At 37.9% G+C, this 22,459-nt stretch overlaps 1 protein-coding gene across 5 annotated transcripts in view; it reads left to right on the top strand.

Annotated features, from left to right (window-relative positions):
• Positions 1–372: 372 nt before the first annotated feature.
• Positions 373–22,459, top strand: part of dnah7 (dynein, axonemal, heavy chain 7) — a 77,646-nt gene continuing 55,559 nt past the window's right edge. For 4 of the 5 annotated variants that reach the window (XM_082508571.1, XM_082508572.1, XM_082508574.1 and 1 more), the window contains exons 1-24: positions 373–735; positions 2,198–2,294; positions 2,420–2,600; positions 3,363–3,435; positions 4,171–4,351; positions 4,561–4,633; positions 4,780–4,905; positions 5,211–5,330; positions 5,946–6,129; positions 6,236–6,415; positions 6,497–6,769; positions 7,045–7,172; positions 7,526–7,604; positions 7,893–8,117; positions 8,209–8,355; positions 8,563–8,742; positions 10,842–10,982; positions 11,076–11,443; positions 12,373–12,559; positions 17,728–17,921; positions 21,031–21,229; positions 21,503–21,643; positions 22,005–22,217; positions 22,315–22,424. In XM_082508571.1, coding sequence (XP_082364697.1) covers positions 667–735; positions 2,198–2,294; positions 2,420–2,600; positions 3,363–3,435; positions 4,171–4,351; positions 4,561–4,633; positions 4,780–4,905; positions 5,211–5,330; positions 5,946–6,129; positions 6,236–6,415; positions 6,497–6,769; positions 7,045–7,172; positions 7,526–7,604; positions 7,893–8,117; positions 8,209–8,355; positions 8,563–8,742; positions 10,842–10,982; positions 11,076–11,443; positions 12,373–12,559; positions 17,728–17,921; positions 21,031–21,229; positions 21,503–21,643; positions 22,005–22,217; positions 22,315–22,424 — 3,869 coding nt within the window. In that variant the 5' untranslated portion in view covers positions 373–666. The remainder of the gene's footprint in view (positions 736–2,197; positions 2,295–2,419; positions 2,601–3,362; positions 3,436–4,170; positions 4,352–4,560; positions 4,634–4,779; positions 4,906–5,210; positions 5,331–5,945; positions 6,130–6,235; positions 6,416–6,496; positions 6,770–7,044; positions 7,173–7,525; positions 7,605–7,892; positions 8,118–8,208; positions 8,356–8,562; positions 8,743–10,841; positions 10,983–11,075; positions 11,444–12,372; positions 12,560–17,727; positions 17,922–21,030; positions 21,230–21,502; positions 21,644–22,004; positions 22,218–22,314; positions 22,425–22,459) is intronic. The other variant, XM_082508573.1, reaches the window with a different exon arrangement.

A 22,459-nucleotide genomic window follows, 5' to 3' on the forward strand; every position in this document is an offset into this window, starting at 1 on the left:
ATTCATTCTTTGAATGTATTGAGGAAATAAGAATAGGTATATGCAGGCACAGTGACTGTGCAGGAATGGTTTTTTTTTCTATATTCAGTTATTATAAGATAGAAATATCTCAAAGAATGCTGAAATGAAACCTATGAAGTATAATTACAAGGAGCGTAAGCTAAAAAAAAAAGTTTATGGGAAAGTATACAGTATTATATAGAACATATGAAGTGCATCTTTATTAAACACGGTTTTGTTTTTATTGCTTTTCTTATTGCTCTTAGTTTCTCTGTTTTCCACTTCTCAGCGCTGTATCAGAAAGGGGGCAGTACCACCACGTGCCACACAATGAAAGGACTCGCTCACCTAAACATTGATGTTGCCAGGGGAGATTAAAGTCTAACAGACCCGCGAGGACTTTCACGACACAACGCGAAACACAGAAACAGTGTTCACGACAGACACAAAAACTCCAGAGAAAAGCAAATAAAACGTCAATTATTTTAAATATGAAGCTTTAGATTTTTGTTGCTGTTCTACCCAAACGTCCACGCGCGCGGGTCTTCCTGTTGTCCACAGGTGTTTACGCGAGGTCACCGTTAATCACTTGGCAACTGCCCTAGCAACGGCACAGAGCTTCGGTAAAGAGTTTAGCGGTGGTTTTATGGTTGCTTTGGCACGAATATGAGTTCAGCGAAGAAAAGAAGAACTATCACAGGTAGTCGCTCACTTTTGCCACTGAGTCCAGCACAGGTAAGTTCAGAATACCTGAACTCGAATATCGTCTGTGTTTCTGTGCTGCTAACTGACCGCAACAAAAAAGTTAGGAAGCCGGTGTTGTGCCAAAAAGTGATTGTCTGCCAAAAACTGATTTCCGGTATTTGCCAAAAACTGATTGCTCGTATTTAAACTGCTATAAGTAACTTGTTGGGCTATAATATGTGAAACATATGTCAAATGCATCCCTCATGGATGACATAAAGTCATCTTGAGCCACAAACAACATTCGTGTAACAAGGTAGAAGCCGCAATCAGTTTTTGGCAGTGACTTTTATATAACCTTTATTTATGCAGTTAAAAAAATCTCATTAACATTAAAAATGTCTTTTGTAAGAGTAAGTTGGCCAAGAGGACAGCAGAAATGGCAGCAAATATTACAATATTTCTGTAAAAATATTTTAAGTGGGGATAAAGGACCGGATTGGTTATAATGTAAGTACAATAGCAGAGAGTTGTAAAGATACTTGCAAAACAGATATTGTTTTAATTCTCTATATAACCCCATTGTAAACCCTGTTCACCGAAGTCTATTTACGAACATATGTAAAGATATTACACATAAAAAATACACAGAAACACTGGAAATCAGTTTTTGGCAGACAATCACTTTTTGGCACAACACCGGTGTTAGCGCACTGCGGACGTGAAGTCCAGCCTATGTGTGTAAAGAAGACAAATGAAAGCTTAACCCTGGTTGTTATAGCAAATTATTAAAGTTAATTGTTTTATTTATTCACTTACTTATTTTCAGGTGTATGTGTATGCCTGCTTTCATTTAGGTTAGCTTAGTCTTATTTGTTTTCAGGGGAGGGCGGAGGGGGACTTACCTTGAACTCCTCTCTGTTGTACCATAATAGATTCCAGTATTCTGGAGTCAAATGTCAGAGGTCATTATTATTATTATTATTATTATTATTAACAGTTAAAGCTTGGCTGGTATTGGGTCTTACAACAGGACAGTGATCTGATGCACACCAGTAAACCTCTAACAGAGCGGCTGAAAAAAAAAGAATCCAGGCTCTGCAATGGCCCACTCAAAATTCAAACCTCAACCCACTGAAGTGCTTTTGTTGGATCTTTAAAAAGAGGTGTGCATAAATGACTGGTCTCAGACCTTGCTAAGCAGAACCAACTGTGAAAAGCTGAGTGGACCATAATTACTCCACAATGATGTGAGAGACTGAAAGCCATGCAGAAAACCCTTACTGTTACTTCACATTATTGCTGTTAAATGTGCTTCTGGGGTGTGCTTTTTTTTTTTAAAGGGACTGCTTCGAGTCCTGAGGAGACTTTATTTCATATGGCTGTGTATTTAATTTTTTAGAGTTTGTTTTTATTTTTCTGAAGTCTTGTATTTCTGTTAACTCAGCAATTATCTCAATTTCTAATTTATTTTAGTTTTTGATAACTCCAATAACCTCTCTCCACTGCCCAGGTCCTCAGAAAGCAGCCCTGGATGGAAGCAAGACCGTCATTTTCGCTGTTTCCTCTAATCACACAGAAACCTGATGGGACTGAAACAGCTTCAAAACGTGGGTTCATTCCTCTAGGTTTTGAGTTGTTGCCTCTTTTTTTGGATGGTTTTATGCCAGCAGTTTTGTTTTTTTGTTTTTTGTAGCTTTACAGTTTACCTTCCTGAACTGTTTCTGTGCTGTAGGAGATGAGTTAAATGATGAGGCAGGCAGCAGGGCCTTTCAAAGCCATGGCAGACCTCAGAGTCAGTTTGAGGACAGAATGTGGATGCAGAGCCGTTGGACCTCCAAGCGTCGCAGCAGAATCCGCAAAAGCATCAATCGAAAAAACCTGAATCTCAGAAAAAACCTGGTTAAATTTATATGGTGAGTTCACTGTTTATTTCTGGTCCTTTATAAGTACTTATTTGTCTGTTATAGTACAGATATCAATCTGTTTAAAATATAAAGTAAAGCATGTTTATCTCCTCCCAGTGAATGGTGATTTCTTTCACAGTAATACACTAATTCAAACTAAAAAGCAGCTAAAATAAACATTAAATAAACTGCTAAATGGACGGATCTTTATGTCAGATTTCTTTTAACTTTTGCAGAAGCCTGAGAGCAGCCAGTCTGTCTCTTTCTAGCAGCAGTGAGGGTAGCCTGCAAGTGAAAGCACAGCTTTTACTCCACTGCATTATTTTAAAACCTTAGATGCTTTGTTTCTAATTGAAATATGATATCTAAATTATGCTAAGCTTCTAGCAGTATGTAAAGTAATTAAAGTTGCTTTTTTGTGGGCCTGAAAAAAAACATATTACTGGTTTGGTTGTCCAGCATGGAAAAAATGCTCTGCATGCTGACACCGGGCTTTGAGTTTGACATGTGCTGTATGCTTTGGCAGCATGGAAGGGATGTGACTAACCACTTCACCACACATTTATGGATGGTTTTTGCATTAATATTGAATATACATTTTATGTTCTTACTATAAAGTATAATCAGAAAACTTTTTCAAAGGCAATTTTTTACTACAAACCATAACTGAGATTAAAGTATTGCGGCTTTAATGTGTTTAATATATGGAAATACTGTTTAATATGATAAAGTGGCATCTGTTTTTACTCTTATTTGCATTTTCTGACTTAGCCGGCAGGAAGAGGAAGAGGAGGAGGAGGAGGAGGAGGATGGCAAAACACCAGAAAGTAGAGACTGTGAAATGGTAAAATTGAACTGTGTGCTTCATGGTCGGTCACTTTTTTTTATTGTGTATATCCTCATTAACAAGATGTTGGACCTGAAGTGTAAAAATTCTGTAACAGAAACAAAAATCCCCATCCAAATGTTTGCAATATGGTGATGTAGTCCCAGCTTCCCCTACACTGACACCCATGCATAGATTTTAATGCACAGATAAAGGATTCAGGTTTAGAGATCATTTATGTAACAAGTTTACTGGAAACAAAATGGTAAACCAAATCCTACAGGGAATTTGTAAAGATGACTTTTTTCTTCAGTTTTTCTTGTTTACTTCGATATCATCTCGGTTGTAGTTTTGAGCAGTTCTTTTTGAAAATCTTTATATAATATAGTAATCATGTTTTCTCAGTTAAGTGCTTGCAGTTGGTAACTGCAGGATTTTTTATTTACTGTGAATGATTTCCTTTACTTAAACATGCATTTTGATTTGGTAGTATAGTAAATGCAAGAAGTAAAAACACATTAATTTGAACTTCCATAGTGGTGCACCTTAAATAAATGAAAACAAGTAATATACTAAGAATATATTGCAGGTCATTCAGAAAGCACGCACAAAGAAAAATGTGCGTGCCCAGTAAAAATGGGATATTCACATGTTGAATCATATCTTTGAGTTGCATATAGGTGCAGAGTGATTCACTGGATATAGATGGATAATTTTATCAACTATTTTTTGGCTTTTTTTTTGTCCTGTCAGAGATATAACTACTACATTGAGAATGGTATAGACCTGGACCATGTGTCACCTCTGGAGGAATCTTGGGTGGAGAGCATTATGAAAAGGGTCTCCCCAAACCTGAGGCGCCACAGCGCATCACTGGAACTGCTGGTTGATGAGATCAAGGAAGACTATTTGCACAGCATCAAGACAGCAATCTGTATTTATTCATATATACTTAATATATATATATACTTTTAATCCGCAAATCATTCTGAGAATTGTTTATGAAATCCAAAACTAATTTATAGTCTTTTTTTATTGGGTTAATATGTTGGGTTAACACAAAACCTGAAGAGTTTAGTAATAATAAGAATAAAGTGGTTTCTGTGTGTGTGTGTGTGTGTGTGTGTGTGTGTGTAATTGCAGTGAAATATACATTCAGAGAATCAAAGGAAAGTGACAAAGAGAAAGAAAAAGATCTGCCCCCTCACAGACTAGAGTAAGTCTGCAGGATATTTATTGCATTAAAAACCTCTGCTAATATTCATAAGCAGTAACTACAAGACTAAACAAAATGTTCTAATTGTGTAAAGGCTTGTGGAAAATAGTTTTTTTCCTTACTGGCCCTTTATTGTTTACTGTCAGAGTGGAAAAGGTGCCAAAACCATGGAACAAGTCTTTTGTCCATGCACGCAAGAGGATTGGTGAAAAGCTTTACTCTGTCAACCCCACTGTGCTGAAAATACTCTACCTTTGGCATTTCTCCTTCAAGTGAGTATGGTTGGAAACATGATAGCTTCAAATTAATTTGGTTAAAATGAAATATTTTCTAATTTAGAAACTTTTAAATTACAAATGAATATTTAATTTAGTCACAAGTCCAGTATGCTGAAAATAGACTGTTGTTACTGGTATTTGGAAGCTGTTATGTAATAATTGATGGTGTAAAATATAGATCTCTCTCTGCTTTTTGAAAATTTGTGGCATTGAAACATTGCACCATGTCACAAATGATCAAAAAACAAATGATCAATGTAGAAGAGTCTTGTTTGCCCTGCTTGGCTATCTGGTTACAGAAATCTCCGGCTGATAGATGTAGAGGAGTTCCACTGCAGAAACGAGTCCATAGAGCTTTCTGAGTTTCAGCAGATTGTCGCTCGACATGTTGACAGTGCCAGAGGAGTCCTCCTCCAAGAGTAAGTCTGCTTTGAAATTCCACTGTTTTCGGTTTGAAACGCATTTGGTTGTAAGATGTTTAATGACTTATTTCATGTACTGCCTGTTTCAAATCCACCCACCTCATTTCATTAGGATTTAAATCTGAGCTGACTCAGTATTTTAAAACCCTCCATTACTTATTTTTGAGTCATTTTTTGCAGACTTTATAAGTCACAGTTGAACCAATGGCTAGAAGGTTCCACTCACAAAGGCCACAGCAGACTATCCCAAAAGTCCTTTGCCTATGCATTTAGGTATGGTGGTGGAGTCGTTGGCATGGTCACAGGAAAAGGTTTCCCTGTTCAAAGCTTCACTGAGGCCCGTCTGTGTGGAATTTTCATGTTCCCCCTATGGCCTGTAGGGGTCTTCACCTTCGTCTCACAGTCAGAAGACATACATGTTAGATTAACAGTTCATTCTAAATAGGCCAGGGTAGATAAAATGCTTAAAGTGAATAGAATAAAGTGCTGTATCAATGTGGCTTGTAGTTAAAGTGCTTTGAGTGGTCAGTTAGACTGTCGGGTATCGACATGTGTGGTTCTCATTAACGTAATGTAATCTTGAAGCTGATGTTGTGTTTCTTTTTGCCCTAGTTGGCTCCTTGAAGTACAGAACATTTACCACCAAGGGTGCAAGCGTGAACTGGTGCCTTTCAAAAGCAACATGACCAAACTAGAATCTTTTTTCAACTGTGTGGCTGCGCTGATGACTTCCCAACTGCAGAATCTTCTAACAGATTCAATCATCGACTATACACACTTAATTTCACAAGATCCGGTAAGAAGAAACTGAGTAAGCTAAAGGGATTTAAATATATTTTGCTTATATTTTATGAGAGGGTGAACACTTTTTTTTTTGGTATCATTTTAATTTGGACACCTAGCGTTCAGAACGAGCCAGTGAGCACTCAGGCTTTGTTCTGCATCTGATCTTGGAGGACAGGGAGATCAAGTTTGAGCCCAACCTCAAAATATATGAGGAGGCCTTCCTAAATGTGTACGAGTTCATGCTCAGATCTGTCAGTGTGATACCTCGTGTGGAAACCAAACTGTACTCTGACTGGGTAAGGAGACAACTCTCTATATAGCCCTGTTTAATAGCACGCTTCCCCCTGATTTTTATACCTTACTTTGCTTTTCTCCAGCCAAGCTCACAGTTTGGAAGTACCCTGAAGCCCATCATCCTTCCAGAGGTCCTTCATGCCCACCAGGAGGAGGTAGGCAGGGTATTCTGGGCTGAGTGTGTCAGGCCCAAGGAGTACATCCACAAGTATGATAAATATGCCACACTGGTATCGAGGCAGGCGGAAAAAGATGTGGAGCAGGTCCTCCGTGACCAGCACTCTTTCCAGGAATTTATGGTGCAGGTGCTATACTACCAGAAGCTTATCGATGAGATCCGGTATATGCCTTCCAAGGTAAATGCATTAAAAAAAATCCTTAAACCAAGGTCCCATAACTTACTCTGTAACATTTCATGTTTCCTTCCAGTTATACTGATATATATTTTGCTGAAATAGTGTCAAATCAAAAAAGCTAAACAGTGGGAAAGCTTAAAACTAATAATCTAATAATCTAATTCTTAAATCTATGTTTCTTTGACTGGGCTTATTTAAAAGCTCTTGCATCATTTATCACTGGTCATTTCTTAAATTGTGTTAACTGTGTCACTTATTTATACCATGGATTTTAGGTGGTACGACTTGGCATGTTTGAGGTCCAGTCCTATAAGCTCATCCAGTCTCTTGTCAAGCGTGCACGGGACATACAGCAGAAACTGGTTACACGGATGCTAGATGACCACCAGAAAGCCAACAAGAAGTTAGTTGGTTCTCTTTTTTTATACTCAGCAAGAGTGTTTTCTCTCTACATCAGCATAGTTCACCAATACATCTGAAGGAAGTTATCATTAAAAAAAAGCTGAGAGGGATTAAGCAGCTTCTGTTTGGCAGATACTACTGAAATATGCATAGGGAAGCTTAAGAGCTGGTCACTCTAAAAGAATACACTGTGTGAAAGTCATAAGGGATGTCGTTTAGTGCTCTTTGTGATTTTCGGCCCCATGTTAGCTGCTCTGTGGTGTTCTCTATTGCCAAGCGGTGCCATAATAAGATTGTAAATCTGTGAAATCCTCCGTATACAGCACTGAATTAATGCCATTCTTCCTCTCACAGGCTCTGTCATGAATTTGAGCAGATTTCAGAGAAGGCACTGAGCACACCGCCAGATACTCAAAAGCTGATGGAACTTAAGGTGACTGCACCAAAAAATCACACATACCAGGCTTGTTGCATTATGCCATGCACAATTGTCCTTTACAGATTGTTCACAAAACAGTTATGGTGTGCACTTAACACCAGTCAGTAAGCTTTGTCTTTTATTTCTTTTCTTGTGGTTTTGAGTGTTTTTGGTAGTAGGCCCTCAGCTGAGGCTACAGAAAGCCTGGAAGGTCTTGCATTCCTTCACACTTATGAACTACCTTAGTATGGTTGCTGTACATTTTTTTTAAAGATATAAATGACAATTTTTTTTCTTATCCAGGCTTATATTAAAAAGGTGGAGACCACAGAGATGCCTCTTTTGCAACAAAGACTAGCAGACTCTGCCACGCAGTTGTGTTTCCTGGTGGAGTTTGCCACCCTGTCAACACTGGATATGAAGCTCAATACAAAGACAATCCAGTGGTTTAAACGTATGCCATCCATCTTTGAGGAACACCAGCAGATAGTTAGCAAAATGACGGAACAATATCAGAGTGGGCTTAAGGTCTGTGTTTTTCTGTTTCAGTGTATTTTAATGTAGAGAAAACATACTGGTGGCTAAAATACAAGGACATCTTTCCTTACCCTCATTCCAGTTGTACCGTGAGCACTTGTTGCAAGAACTGGACAGCTACAGTAAACAAGTGGAGGAGTTTAAGGCCTTTCGTGAGACAGCCAATCTCAGCAAGTACCTGACAAAAGCTCAGGCCCTCAATACCAAACTGGAGTTAGCTGCTGAAAAGGTATATCACAACTTGTTACCTGTAAGCCTAGAGATATATATCTGTACATTAGTTCACAGGCATTATCTCAGGCTGTATTATGTGTTGATGTCTTATTTATAAATCAACTATGCATCTACTCATTATTTTATCTTTTCTTTCCATGTCTTTGTTTATTTCTGTATTTTACTTCTACTCTTACCTTTTGATCCTTACCTCTGTGGAAAGATTAATGATTTAAATCTAGACGAGGAGGCTTTCGGCTGGTCTGTTTCCCAATATCCAGAGCGGAAGAAGGCGCAGGAAAAGTTGACACTATTCCTGCGCCTCTATGAGACAGCTACTGATTTCATAAAACAGCGTGAGAAGTGGCTGCATGGACCTCTCACCAGTGTGAACCCAGACAAGGTAAAAGCAGTAGAAAAATTACTTTGTATTCAATGCAGGAGTGACTGGGGAGTTTAGGTGACAGATTGAGCTCAGTTCTAATTTTCTGATTTTCATTCATATAACAACGACATTCTCTGTCTTATTTACAGCCTCAGTGGTCCAACAGTAGTATAATAAGGGCATCCAGACCGTCATAAAGATTCAGATTTCTATTTTTTTGTTGAATGGTGCATTTTATCAAGTCCCTGGGAAAAAAAAACAAAAAAAAAACTGAACAAATATAAATGCATAAATAACACAGAGCTTATTTTGTAGTATTGTGAACATTCAAAACAGCTAACTTGGGTAGTTCAATAAGAAAGTGGTTGGTCAGAGTAAGAGTAGACCGAGTAAGAAAGCAATAAGATTAAATCATGAATATAATGTAAAAAAAAAATAAAATCAAATGAACTTAGTCAACTTTCTTTGTATAACTAAAGCCCTTGAAGGAGCTGATGGATTTTTTTGACTGCATTTTTATCTGTTTGTGCCTTCTTATTTACATAATGACATCACTGCATGTGGTACTTTTTATTATACTCTGATGGTATTAGTATTATTTGCACTGCCATTTCCCTTTTATATTACAGCCATTCTTCCACATACTATATATATATATATATATATGAAAGCAGCAAAGCACTCAGCATTTTTCACTTCACTGATGTTGAGCTCCACAGAGCAGAGCTCCACATGAAACAACGTTTTCTGCTTAAACTCCTTTCCTTTTTTCCTTTTAATGCTTATTTAAGTACTTCTTTCATTAACTACATTCTCAGCTATTATTACTATAAGTACCTCTGTAAGCATTGCTAACACTGCTGCTGCCTCTACTACAATCAATAATTGTACTATTAAAAACACATTGTTAAATCTAGCATTTAATACTTGCAAGCAAACACCCTAAATACTCATAGCAACCATCTACCTTTTCATCTTGTGTTGTGGAAGTTTTCCATTAAATAAAGCCTGCAGATGAGCGGTGAGCAGTAGCTAACATTCTTTAATCAAAACACAAAAGAACAGAAAACCCAAGCTTGTGGAGAGCCTGCATGATCGCGGGGCAGACGGTCAGCAGAGTCTCTTCTGAGTCTAACATGGCTCTCAGTTAAATACCTTCTCCAGGAACAAAAAGCAGTACACAGCTGTTTCACACTTTAAGGTTCACACTCCCTTGCTACCTCCCAGAGTCCTCGAAGAGACAAAAGACTCTTCCTGTGGAGTTGTCTGCTTCCCCCAACTTCCTTACTAGACCCCCACCATTTGTCTTACTGTATGAGTGTGAGACATGTTAGAATCCAGTGGCACCAAGGTATCATACAATGAAATGATGTGATTAGTACATAAGTAAAAGAAATTTCTATACATCTTGGCAACAACAACAGTACAAATCTTGGAATAACCTTTAGCTTTCTGCCTTTATGTCCGTTTGTTTAATGTCTGTGTTCTTTGATTTATAAAAAAATTAAAAAATAAATTTTCTTTTTGTGTTATTATAAATCCTGCTGTAGAGTGGAGAGCTAAGTTATGATGTAATGCTAGCAAACATGATTCCTAAGGTCCACACACAGATAGCAAAATCCAAAACTGCAGTTCAGGCCTCCAAGATGGTCAGTCAGCTGACCACAGCTTCAGTCATTCATAATTTTAAACTATAATATGATTTTAAAGAGGGCGTCTATTTTTTAAACACCCTGTAACTGTAGTAATGGAGGAAACTCAAACCTTTTTTTTTTTTGGACTAGGTGGTACACATATGCATATTTCTATTATAAATTTGGGCATTTTAACAAGGGAGTCTAAAGAAATTGACCTTTGGAGCGAGGATGAGAAGACAACTTTATTATTCAGTTTAATGAGTCATTATGACGTAACTTAAGTAGAAAAAGTTATTTAAATTTTTGCTAAAAGTTATTTTAACTTTTGCTAGAAGTTATTATAGCTCTGATGAATAAACATTTGGTGGTACAAAAATATGACATAATAAATATTTTTATTGAATTACTTGATGTGAAATTTTTATAAATTCTATTTATGTCCTGTTGTTATGTAAAAAAATACCCCCATTCCCAAAATAGGTAGAAGGTGATGTTGGCAACTATTGGCGCGCTCTATACAAGCTGGAGAAATCCTTAAGTGAAGTACCCAATGCCCTTAATATAGCAAACACTATAAAGGCTATGGTGGAAGACTTCAAGGAGCACATTCCTATGGTGCAGGTGAGAAATCAAGAGTAAGATTTGGTATTTGACTTTAATACAATATCATTTGAAATTTTGGAAGTAATTTGGACTGGATGTACTTTTTCATAGGTACTGTGTAATCCCGGCCTGCGTAAACGTCACTGGGATGCCATGTCGGACTTGGCTGGCATCTACCTGGAGCCAGCTGATGATCAGGTGTCTGTGTCTAACTTCCTATCAATGCACCTGGAACAGCACTTGAGCAGCTTCGAAGGCATCAGTGAAGCAGCCAGCAAGGAGTACTCACTGGAGAAGGCCATGGAGAAAATGGCCAGTGAGTGGGATCACATGGAGTTTAATCTCCTTAGCTACCGAGAGACGGGCACCTCAATCCTGTCATCGGTGGAAGAAGTGCAGATGCTGTTAGATGATCACATTGTGAAGACACAAACCATGAAAGGCTCACCCTTCATTAAACCTTTTGAAGTGGAAATACGGTGAGAGTCAAGAGGAATTGCTTTTGAGTAATTTTACTTTGCTTGCTTGGAAAATAAGTTTGGTGTAATGTTATTAAGGGGAAAATTCCATACACTCACTATTTAGCTGCAATCTGTTGGCAGTCTATGTATTGATTGCTGCAGGGCTCGGCTGAGATTGTGTGGCAAACAGACATCTGTGCCCCACCGCCCTTACTGCTAATGTGAACTTGTTGCATAATTTAGCTGCCAAAATTGACTGTTTCTGTGAGCATCTGTGCTGCCCAAAACACCAACAAAGAAGCCCAGAGATGTACGGCTTATTCATAGATGCTGTGGTGATAGTGAGCTAATGAGTTCTCTCCAGAAGGACTTCACATTTAAACAGATGCCACATGTGGATTAAAGTACCCACAACAATCCCTGCTGAGATCAGAAGAGCTTGAATCATTTTTTCAACCTCTACAGAGAGGTAAAAGGTCTGAAATGATGAACTGAAACAGTTTTATAGGGAAACATTGCATGTCATTGTACAAGTATAATAAGCAGCTATAGAAAATGTCTTATGGATGTTGTGTGAGTTTTCATCAAAGACATGGAAAGCACACATGTGTGGTCTTAGTTTAGGCCTGGTCGTGTTTTTTTTTTCTTTTTTAAATAACTGTGATCAGGATGAAGATGACAAATATTATATGTAATCATTGAAAACAAAAACTTTAAAAATCAGTTGGAATTTTTTTTTTAAATGCACCAACCTTTTTTATTTTTGTGAACAATGAAATATTATATAGCAAAGATTGCAAAACAAAACAAAAAAGAATAATAGCATGTAAAGGAATCAGTTTGTCTTTTCCAAAGCTTGAATCTGACCCTCTGCATCTGATTGCAACATTTTAACTGCAAAATGACTACACATCAATAAGTAATGTTATTATAATTTTTATCATTAGGGAATGGGAGGGCAAGTTGCTGCTTCTCCAAGAAGTTCTGGACGAGTGGTTAAAGGTGCAGTCTACTTGGCTGTACCTGGAGCCCATATTCAGCTCCCCAGACATCATGGTTCAGATGCCTGAAGAGGGACGCCGATTCACAACTGTTGATAAAACATGGAGAGACATCATGAAACAGGTTTCACTGGTGAGTGTTTTTGATCTAACACTATTGCCTTTGAAAAGCAAAAAAAAAAAAGACCTGTGTATTTGTACTTGTTCTGTGGTTTGAAATGCAAATATAGCTATAGCGCATCCAACTCAGGACATGTATTTATTACTAGACAGCATACACCTTAAAATTTCAAGTGTTCTACTGTAATCAGATTAAATTCAGTGCATTAACCTGAGCAGGTGGGTCAGCGTGCAGACACATAAACATAAACGCACACTGAGAGATTGTGAGAATATGTAGGAAAAGAACAATGTCAGCCAAATACACCGATACAGCCAAAGCAGAAGGGAGCATTCAGACAGAGGGAATGCGATAAGAGTGAATCAGTCCGAAGCGGATGGAGAACGAGGCAAAAACAACTGAGCGGGGATAGAAAGTGAGTGTTGCAAGAGCATCCTCAAAGAGTTTCCAAAGGGTAATTGGCGTCCTCAGTAGACCTGAAATGAGACACATCAATTTCAGGCAGTGTCCTCCGAAAGCCCAGCCTGACTGCACCATCAAATAAAAATTATGGATTTTGTCTGGAAGGGGCAGGGGTGTATGGAACCACAAAGAAAATGAGGTCACCGAGGGATGGGCAGCCTGCACACAAAGACGCTCATGTGTACACTCTAAGCTGCTTTGATATGTTACACTGTGTTATTGAGCATGCCAGCATAAATACTAAAGCAGTACAGTTTAAACTTAATTTTTTTCCTGTATAATGGAGCTAAGTTTCTAAAGGCTATATGTACTTTTTTCTTTTATTAAAGTAACATATGGCCAAAATGTTGTATCAATATAAGGATTAAAAATTTAATAGAAAATTCTGTAAATAGAAAGATTTGTTGGAGTGAGAGAAAAGGATAGATTATGAAGGCGTGATCAAAAAGTTTGGGGATTGGTTCATTAAAAATCAGAAATTTTACCTCAATAGATTTCAGTGTTTTTCTATTCAAGGTCATGTTTTCAAGACCATCCAGATTGCTTTCAGTGTGGTGGATATTTTTAGATATATTTAGAAATCCTGTTCTGACCACTTGGACTGTGCGTCTGGAATTTGGCTGTAGACCTTAAATTCGTCCAGAGAGCAGCCATCAACTTCAGTTTCAAATTTAGCCAGATTTTATTTAAAGGATCATTAGAGCTGGGCCTCCAGCTTCCACCGAGCAGTTTTCAACAGCTTTCAGTTACCGAGCCTGAGTGCGGTGTATCAGATTCAGTTCTGCACCGCGAAATCATACTCCAAAGTAAACCTATGCTCTAAATTGACCTTTCTGCAGTGTCCTGAAGCGTTATGTTGGAAGGAGAGCGTTCATCGTTGCGTTGTATCATGCCACACATACACCACAGTAAAACAATCTGCGCTCAACAACTTGACTTCTTGCCAGATTTGGTTCATTGTAAGTTTGTCAAACAAAAATCAAACTATTTGGAAGCAGTGGAAGAGATGTATCGCCAATATATAGAGTATGAGGTTGGGGAAAAAAATTGGTATGGCATAGTATTATAATATTTTGCATGGGGGATATTGTATATATATTAGTGCATTGAACCAAAGAGAAAGTAGTTCAGCGTGGCACCAGAAAATGATCTTAAACAGATCCCTAAAATTAAATTATTTAAAAAAAAAAATTTTTTTGATAGGGTTTTGATAGGGAATTCCTCTAACTTTTTATAAATGTGAATGTATAGCGCTACCAGTAATGACAAGGGGAAAAAGTGATGAGTGATGAGCTCAAAATCTGTAACTGTCCTCTGCTGCTGTAATACAACCCCAAATCCAGGCAAGCTGCGATGCTGTGTGTAATGTAAATAAAAAAAAAATGCAATGATTCAATGCAAATCTCATAAACACACGTTTTTTTTCACAGTGCAAGACTGAAAACATAACAAATTTTGTCAGTCTAAACATTTGATATGTTTTCTATCTTCTCTTGTGTATAAAATACGTATTTATTTCGAGTCATTGCGTTCTCGTTTATAATTTAACAGTGTCCCAACTTCATTGTAACTGGGGTCATAAATCATTTCAAACAAGAGAGTTCCCCGACAAAATTGTAATTATGGCCATAAAAATTATGTTTTTCTGCTTTTTGTTCTCAAATTTTGTTCATTGCTTAAAGCTCATTTTAATTCACCACCACACGAGGGCCAGTTACAGAAAAATACCTCCTTGGCATGATCTTGTACTGCATCAAAATCTGACAAACAGTACATCCCTTCTCTTTGTCAATAAGACTGATCAGTGATGCATGAAATTAGAATCATCTCAACTACATGCTATGACACGAGTGTGAGCAAAGTCAGATCCTCTGTCCACATCAGGACGTCTTTGCCCAGGTTGTTGTCATCACATCAGCCACTGGGAGTTGCTCAAGATCCACTCATCTTCTAGCACCTTACAGCATCACCATCTTCACTTAATTTTCCTGGTCTTTTTTTATTTTTTTTATTTGCTGCTTGTATTAGTGTGTCACTTACTTTACTATTGCATGCTCAGTTGAAAGTACAAACAGGGTAAATCAATTTAAAAGATTTATTTCTATGAACCTGCTTCCTTTTAACTATGCAGCGCACCACACCCAAGTTCCTTTGAGTGAGTGAAGAAGGAGAGAAACAGCTTACCTATGAGCACAAAGAGAAGACGACTGGCATAGTGTTTATTAATATAACCACATATATAGATATACCTCTAATAAACCTGAGAATGAGCTAGTAAACTAGCCAAAGACTAGTTCACACTCATATTGTGTAATAAAGGACAACACAATTTTTGTCCTGGATGTGTGTTATTTTTTTAAGACCTGCTATATCAGCTGGGAACACTTCCCACCCTTTGTGGGTGCATAGGAATCTACATTACCTCACAGTACCTCCATAAAGCAATATTAGCATTTCAACATAAAATATAAAAATAGACCTGTTATTACAATGTACTCCTAAAGAATGGACCAAAATCACAAATGTGAAGATTCATAGTTCATCAATCAGGAACACTTTGTCAGAATAATTACATGCTGACAGAAATGCAATCAAATGTGCCTTGTCTTTGCAATTGAGCTTGAACGTCTGATTTAGGCTTTCATTTCTCGGTTACTGTATTTTAAAATTGTATCTTTTGGCCTGATTTAAGAAAGGAAAAAACACGATCTAGAACAGTTTAAACCTCTCATTGTTTAAATGTTACTTTCACTATATTTGTAGGAAACAAAACCTTGGGAAAACTGCCTATACTTAGCACATTTTACAAAGTCAAGAGCAACCACGTGTTAAGGATGACTAAATCATTGCAAATCAGCATAAGGTGATACCGTGTCTGCACCATTTTTACCTTCAAGGTATAATCAGTAATCGTTTTGGCTTTTTCTTTCTTCTACATCCAACATTTGTTTGGCTTCCAGACGTCTCTGTGTCAAACCTTTGATCAAGTTATCCAGCCAGTATATATACTAGATAGCCTTGATGCTTCCTTGTTTTACCTGATAGATTTTTCATGTGCATTACTGTATGGAGCCCCTTACCAGATTTGTTTTCTTTTGGTGCCTGTTTCTTCTTGTACATGACCAGCAATCGGGAGAAATGCCTTGTTCTTCTCTTACTCCATGTTTATGAAATTTTGCACAATTTTGAAAAATTCACAATCTAAGGAGACACAAACACGGGTCATCTGACCAGGAATCAGACCGCGGGCAATTGTGATTATGTGTTGTAACCATTAGACCAAATGTTCATCCATGTTTTTTCATGTTGACTCCACACTGGCTCTGCTCCTTCCTGTCTGTTATTTCATTCCTAGAAGATGATATCAGACTTCATTTCAGAACTGCCAAAATCTTCATGTGAGCGGGTTAGAGGTTCACTGTCCAACCTTGGAAATTAGAAAGACTTTTTATTTAGACGCTTCCTGGGGGTGACAGCTCCAGAGGATATTGAATTAGTGTACAGATGAGATGATACGAGAGCTGAAATATTTCAAAGGTGCTAGACATGCCTCAGGTGAAATCTCTATTGCTCTCTCCCACCATAGATTTTTCTCTAGACTCTGTGTGACAGGTGGACCTCAGTGTGGAGCATAAAGTGGATTTTGTTAAAGGAAGAAATTGCAGTGTTTTAGTGTCACCTTCAGAGCAGCATTGACAACACTTATGCAAAGCAGAAACCTAAAAGGAATGTGAATTTCTCCTGAATGTTAATGTTTTATAAATAAATCAACTCACTCCGATCACTATTATTTAGTCATCGGAGTGGTCACTTTTGCATTTTTCTCACTTTTCCAACATGGTAACTTCATTCATTTGTAATTCTGGTATTTATGTTGTGCTTTAAGCTGTCCAGGGTGCACAGCCTGCCACTCAAAGCCAACTGGGCTAGACTTCAGGCTGTGTTTTACACTAATTTTCTGACATTTTTGGTTAATAGCTGTATACTCAACATTTCTGTTTCCAGGCTGCCACACTGTTGAGCCAGTTGTAAAATAGCACATTGTTCCTCACCAAATGCTGCCGTGCATGTTATTTGTCTCATTATCCCTCAGAATTTTGCTCTTCTGATGGATTTGAATTTGCTCTCTCTGTCAGTGGGTCTCAGTGCTGTGTATTGATATGAGCTGAGTCCTGAATTTGCATCCAGGATGTTTTCAAACTCTTATGTATAATTGTCAGTGCAGCCTCACCAACTTGGATGCAGGAAAGATGTGAAAAAGAAACAAGTGCTGATTCATCCAGGACTAGTATTATCACAGGACTCTGTATGGTATTTCCTTTTAACTAGAGCTTTATCAGACATTTATCTGACTATGACTAAGACTAGTGCTACTTCTCATTGAACTAAGTCATGGTGCTGTACAAGATTGTGACTATCTGGGAAGCTAATGTGATATAACGTTTGTATTCTAGTATTAATAGCTAACCCAGTGGAAAGCTTTATGTTACAAATAAGCCAACATAAAAAAAAACATTTTGGTAACACACCTGTGAAACTGAAGTGTGTAGTTGCCTGTTTACCACCCAAAAGAACATAAACTTAGAACTTAGAATAATCCATTTCAAACGTTTTGTACTAACTAGTTTTTTAAATGTGCTGAAGTGAGTTGACAATGAAGATCAAATTTCCCGCATTGACAGTGGACAAAGCATTAAAGGTGATTCTCTTCAATGCAGAACAAGCACGTGTTGGCTGTGATAGCCATCGACAAGATCCTGGAAAGACTGCAAATGTCCAATGAGTTTCTGGAAATGATCCTCAAAGGTCTTAATAACTACTTGGAGAAGAAACGTCTCTACTTTCCACGGTTCTTCTTCCTCTCAAACGAGGAGCTGCTGGAAATCCTCTCTGAGACCAAAGATCCTACAAGGTAAAGAACTATAAGTGTGCACACAGTTAGATTTATTTTTTATCATAACAACAGTAATAATAATTTTAATCAATTAGCTATGGATGTTATCGACAACCCTTAAAGAGAAAACCCCCCATCAAAACTAGCTTTGTACTAGAGATGGCACGATACCACTTTTTTATGGCCGATACCGATATCATAAATTTGGATATCTGCCGATACCGATATGAATCTGATATATAGTGTTTTTTAATCAATAAAACAGTTTTTTAAATATCTTGCTGCATTTTGTATAAGTTCATACTCAAGTTTAAATAAACAACACTAAAGCTATTCTGTTATACCTGTATGTAAAAAAAAAAACACAACTGCACCCAAAATATTTCATAGTTCAGCAACACTGATCAATCTAATAAACTTAGACCTACACCATCCTCCCTATTCTGGTATTTTAAAGAGTACTTAGGAGAAATATTAAGCAACCTAACTAATAGGGTTGCAAACTCCCAGCAAAAGAAAATAGGGAACCACCCCCCACCCTCCACCTCATGATGCTTAATCGATGTAATCAACTTTAATTTAATGCAGGGTGAAAAAAAAATGCACAGAAATAAATTATTTTTCAAGAATAATTAAATAGATTCAACATCTTTCTTCAACAGAACTGCAGACTGCACAGATGGTACCTTCCCAAAGGAAAAAGTACTATAGCTTACTAGGGTATATTAGACTTAATAGTTACTATATACAGTAATGGACTTCTATACATTTTACATCAGATTAAAACTTTGGGTGTAAGATTCAGATAATTATTAAATAATTAAAAGCTAGATATTTTAAATGAGAATAAGAAAGAAAAGTATGTCTTTGTGCCCCCTTTTCCCTGTTCATGCCCTATCGGTCCCCCTGGCTAAACTTTGCTAGATCCGCCCCTGCACAGTTACCAGCCATCAGCTACATAGAAAAAGATCCTCGAGTAGAAAGTAATATTAAATAAATTCTAACAACAGCTTATCAAGCTTAAACGTGCTGCTGTTGTTCAGCCGCTGGTTTCCTCTTTCTGGTGCAAAGTGGGCCAAAAACAAAGAAGAGAGACGGACTCGCGACAGAAAAGCCGATCAGCGGATCATTAAGCAGTTTCACGATTGAAGTAGCAGCAGGAGAGGGAGGGAGAGAGAAGAGGCAGTCGCTCCATATATCGGTTGTTAAGCTTAACATGGGAATTTTTTACAAACATTCAGAGATGAACTTACACACTTGCTTTACTTCTCTCTGGGATAACTTCCTCGAAGATGAAATGCTGGGAGCCTACAAATACACACAGCCGCTCTATCACGTGGTACATACTGCTCGGTTATAAGCAGAGTTACGCCATGTCGCAAGTTTTGTGAGGTGCTTTTTTGATATTTAATGGATCGATTACATTTTTTATTTCTCACCGATATCCGATCCAGTAATTTAGGTCCGTATCGGACCGATACCTATACGTAATATCGGATCGGTCCATCTCTACTTTGTACTACAATGTATAGTATATAAAAAGGTCTCAGAACATTTTCCAGTAAAAAGATTTGAAACTGAGATTTATGAAGTGAAAGAAGAAATGCAGAAAAGGAAATGGAAGACTATGATTGGGGGCTAGTTATAAATTAATCATAACAGCCCTTTGTTTTCTTGTGCTTACAGCAGCTACTTTACCTCCATAGTGGTTACCCAGAAATCCTCACTGATAACCAACACTTGTCTCATTTCACCCTGGGCGTTCAGTTAATAATAAATGTGATTTGAGGCAAGATGTTCAAGCCTCTTACTCTCCTCCTGTTATTTCTTTTTCTCATTTCATTTTCATTCTGCTCTCCCTCAATTCGCTCTCTGACTGCTGGGACTTAACAGTACATCTGTACAGATACACAGTCATCAGCTCTTCTGTAAAGAAGGGATTTCTGCAGCACTGATGTGGATGGTGGGTTTGTGTAGGCCACAGAGGGGTAATTAATGTTGGGGGAAATTTGCATTACTTGTCACTGAATGTAATGTCCTGAGAAAAATGCATACTTTAAATTCAGGGACTGTTTAGCAAATGCCACAGACAAATGTGGCATTTACAACATAGCAAACCACAGGACATGAAGCGTTAAATTAGGATGCTTGACTGAGAGTTATCTCTTTGAGGTTTTATAGGTCCAAGTGTATGAAAATTCTCCAACTAACTAAATTCAGTGATTTAATACTCAAAGAAGTCATAATCATACACTTGTGTACCTTTGGAAAGTAACCTGATACTATTAAGACCTTAAAAAAATGCTTTTTTGCCTACCTATGGATAGAAAATCATGTAGCAGCTGGTGTCTTGTGGCAAACTGAAGAACACTGAAAGTATTGAGACTTGAGTGCATTTATCTTTTTTCATGTGTGCTCTCTTTTTCTTTTTAAGAATTTCCGTTTTTAAACTCTTCTGTAATTGACAAATCCAAGTTTTATTATTCAGTACAACAAATGAGAGCTCAGCCAGTATAAATGCAGACCAATAAATCACCCTCATTGCTGGGGACATAAGCATCAAATAAAACCCCCTTCGTACAATTTTGTTTCAATATTCTTTGAAATGATTCTGTTTGCAAAAGTTTCTATTAGTAGAAAATTACACTGTTCAAATAATAATCCATTTTTTTGTTGCTTTGAATCAGTTTGCTCAATTTCCTCCGATGAAAGCGGGAGAGAAGATTTATTACATATGTCTTTTTGAATACAGCAAAATCAGAAGTTTTCAAACTCTCCACATGGGGAATTTCGCACATAACGATATTGAAATTGTCTGGGTGATATTGATCCAGACACACAGACAATTTACTGCTTGTCTCACTGGCAGTGCAGTAAAAGAGGGGCATCAGCAGCTCGCAGACAAAGCTGTAGTTTTGTCTAAAGTGGATTCATTTCAATCCAAATTAAGCTTCACAAAGCTAACAGACAATTGTATATATGGCTGTGTGCAAGCTTGATACTGTGTGTTAAAGTGAGGGACAGTGTAAGTTTGCATATATTTTGGCCATTTGATCAGATTTACAGGCCTGTGGAACTTGAACTGTAACTTTGAGTGATTCGCTTTTCTTGCATTCCTTTCCACAAGGGTGCAGCCCCATCTGAAGAAGTGCTTTGAAGGCATTGCTAGTGTGTTGTTCACTGATGTGCTGGATATCACCCACATGAAGAGCAGTGAGGGTGAAATGGTGCAGCTCCTGGATGTTATTTCCACCTCCAAAGCCAGGGGACAGGTGGAGAAATGGCTTTTAGAACTGGAGAGTGGCATGACTGCCTCCCTGCATAAGGTGTTGTGTGGATTTTTATTGAACTATTTTTAAAGATTAATTAATTTATAGCATAGAGAAACATTTGAAAACAACATATTTCATACCTCAGATGCTGTTTTTAGATTGCTTTATAAAAGTAGTAGGATTGAGAATTTGCTCTTATGTGTTATTTCTATTTCCAGCCACAGTTGACCGCGTATGTTCCAGGTTGCACCAAAGCCTAAGGGTGCAGCCAAACCATCATGATACACAGTTGTTTGAGTGATTTGCTGCTATTGTGGTCAATTGCAGGTAATAGGGGAGGCTATCGAGGCATACCCCAATGAGCTGAGGATAAACTGGGTGCGTGCTTGGCCAGGCCAGACTGTATTGTGTGTTTCACAAGTCTACTGGACGAAGCATATCCACAAAGCTATCAAAACAGGACAGAAGGTAATCAGCTCAATATATATCTATTTTTATATATATATGTCATATACAGTATATCCTGAATATGGGCTAAAAAGTTGATTGCTAACAATATCACCAGATTGCTGTTGTAACCAGCTGCTGGATGGAAACATCTCACAGAATAAATATTTTTTTTAATATCCGTCAGAAATTCTTTACAATTTATTTCACAGGATTAAGGACATAGCCAGCCAATTAGAGCACTAAGAAAAATGCAATCTCTTGATTGTGGACTTTTTTTTTTTTATTAGTAATTTCAAAGATTGAACTTGATGCTGTTATCTTTCTGTCGTGATGAACTCTGTCTTCCTCTTCTTTCTGTTTAATGACGTTTCTCCCTTAGGCTCTTGATGCTTACCTGGAGCAAAACAACAAACAGATTGATGACATTGTGGGTCTTGTGCGTGGAAAACTGTCCAAGCAGAACCGGGTCACCCTCGGAGCCCTTGTCGTGCTGGATGTCCACGCCAGGGATGTGTTAGCCACACTGGTGCAAAAGGGGATAAGTGATGAGAACGACTTTGAGTGGCTTAGCCAACTGCGCTATTACTGGGTGGTATGTGAAAGGAGTGATTGGGGATACTGGGCATTCATGGCAACTCATAATACCATTGCAGTCATTTACTTCAGACTCTGCATCACACGCTTTGCAGGAAAACCATCTCCAAACCAAGATGATCAATGCTGGTTTGCCATATGGCTACGAATACCTGGGCAACACTCCACGTCTGGTCATTACACCACTCACAGACCGCTGCTACCGGTAAAGCTACTGCAGTAACATACTCAACAGTTAAC

This window comes from Aulonocara stuartgranti (genome assembly GCF_965226115.1).
Source record: "Aulonocara stuartgranti genome assembly, chromosome: 16".
In the NCBI taxonomy this organism is placed as follows: domain Eukaryota; kingdom Metazoa; phylum Chordata; class Actinopteri; order Cichliformes; family Cichlidae; genus Aulonocara; species Aulonocara stuartgranti.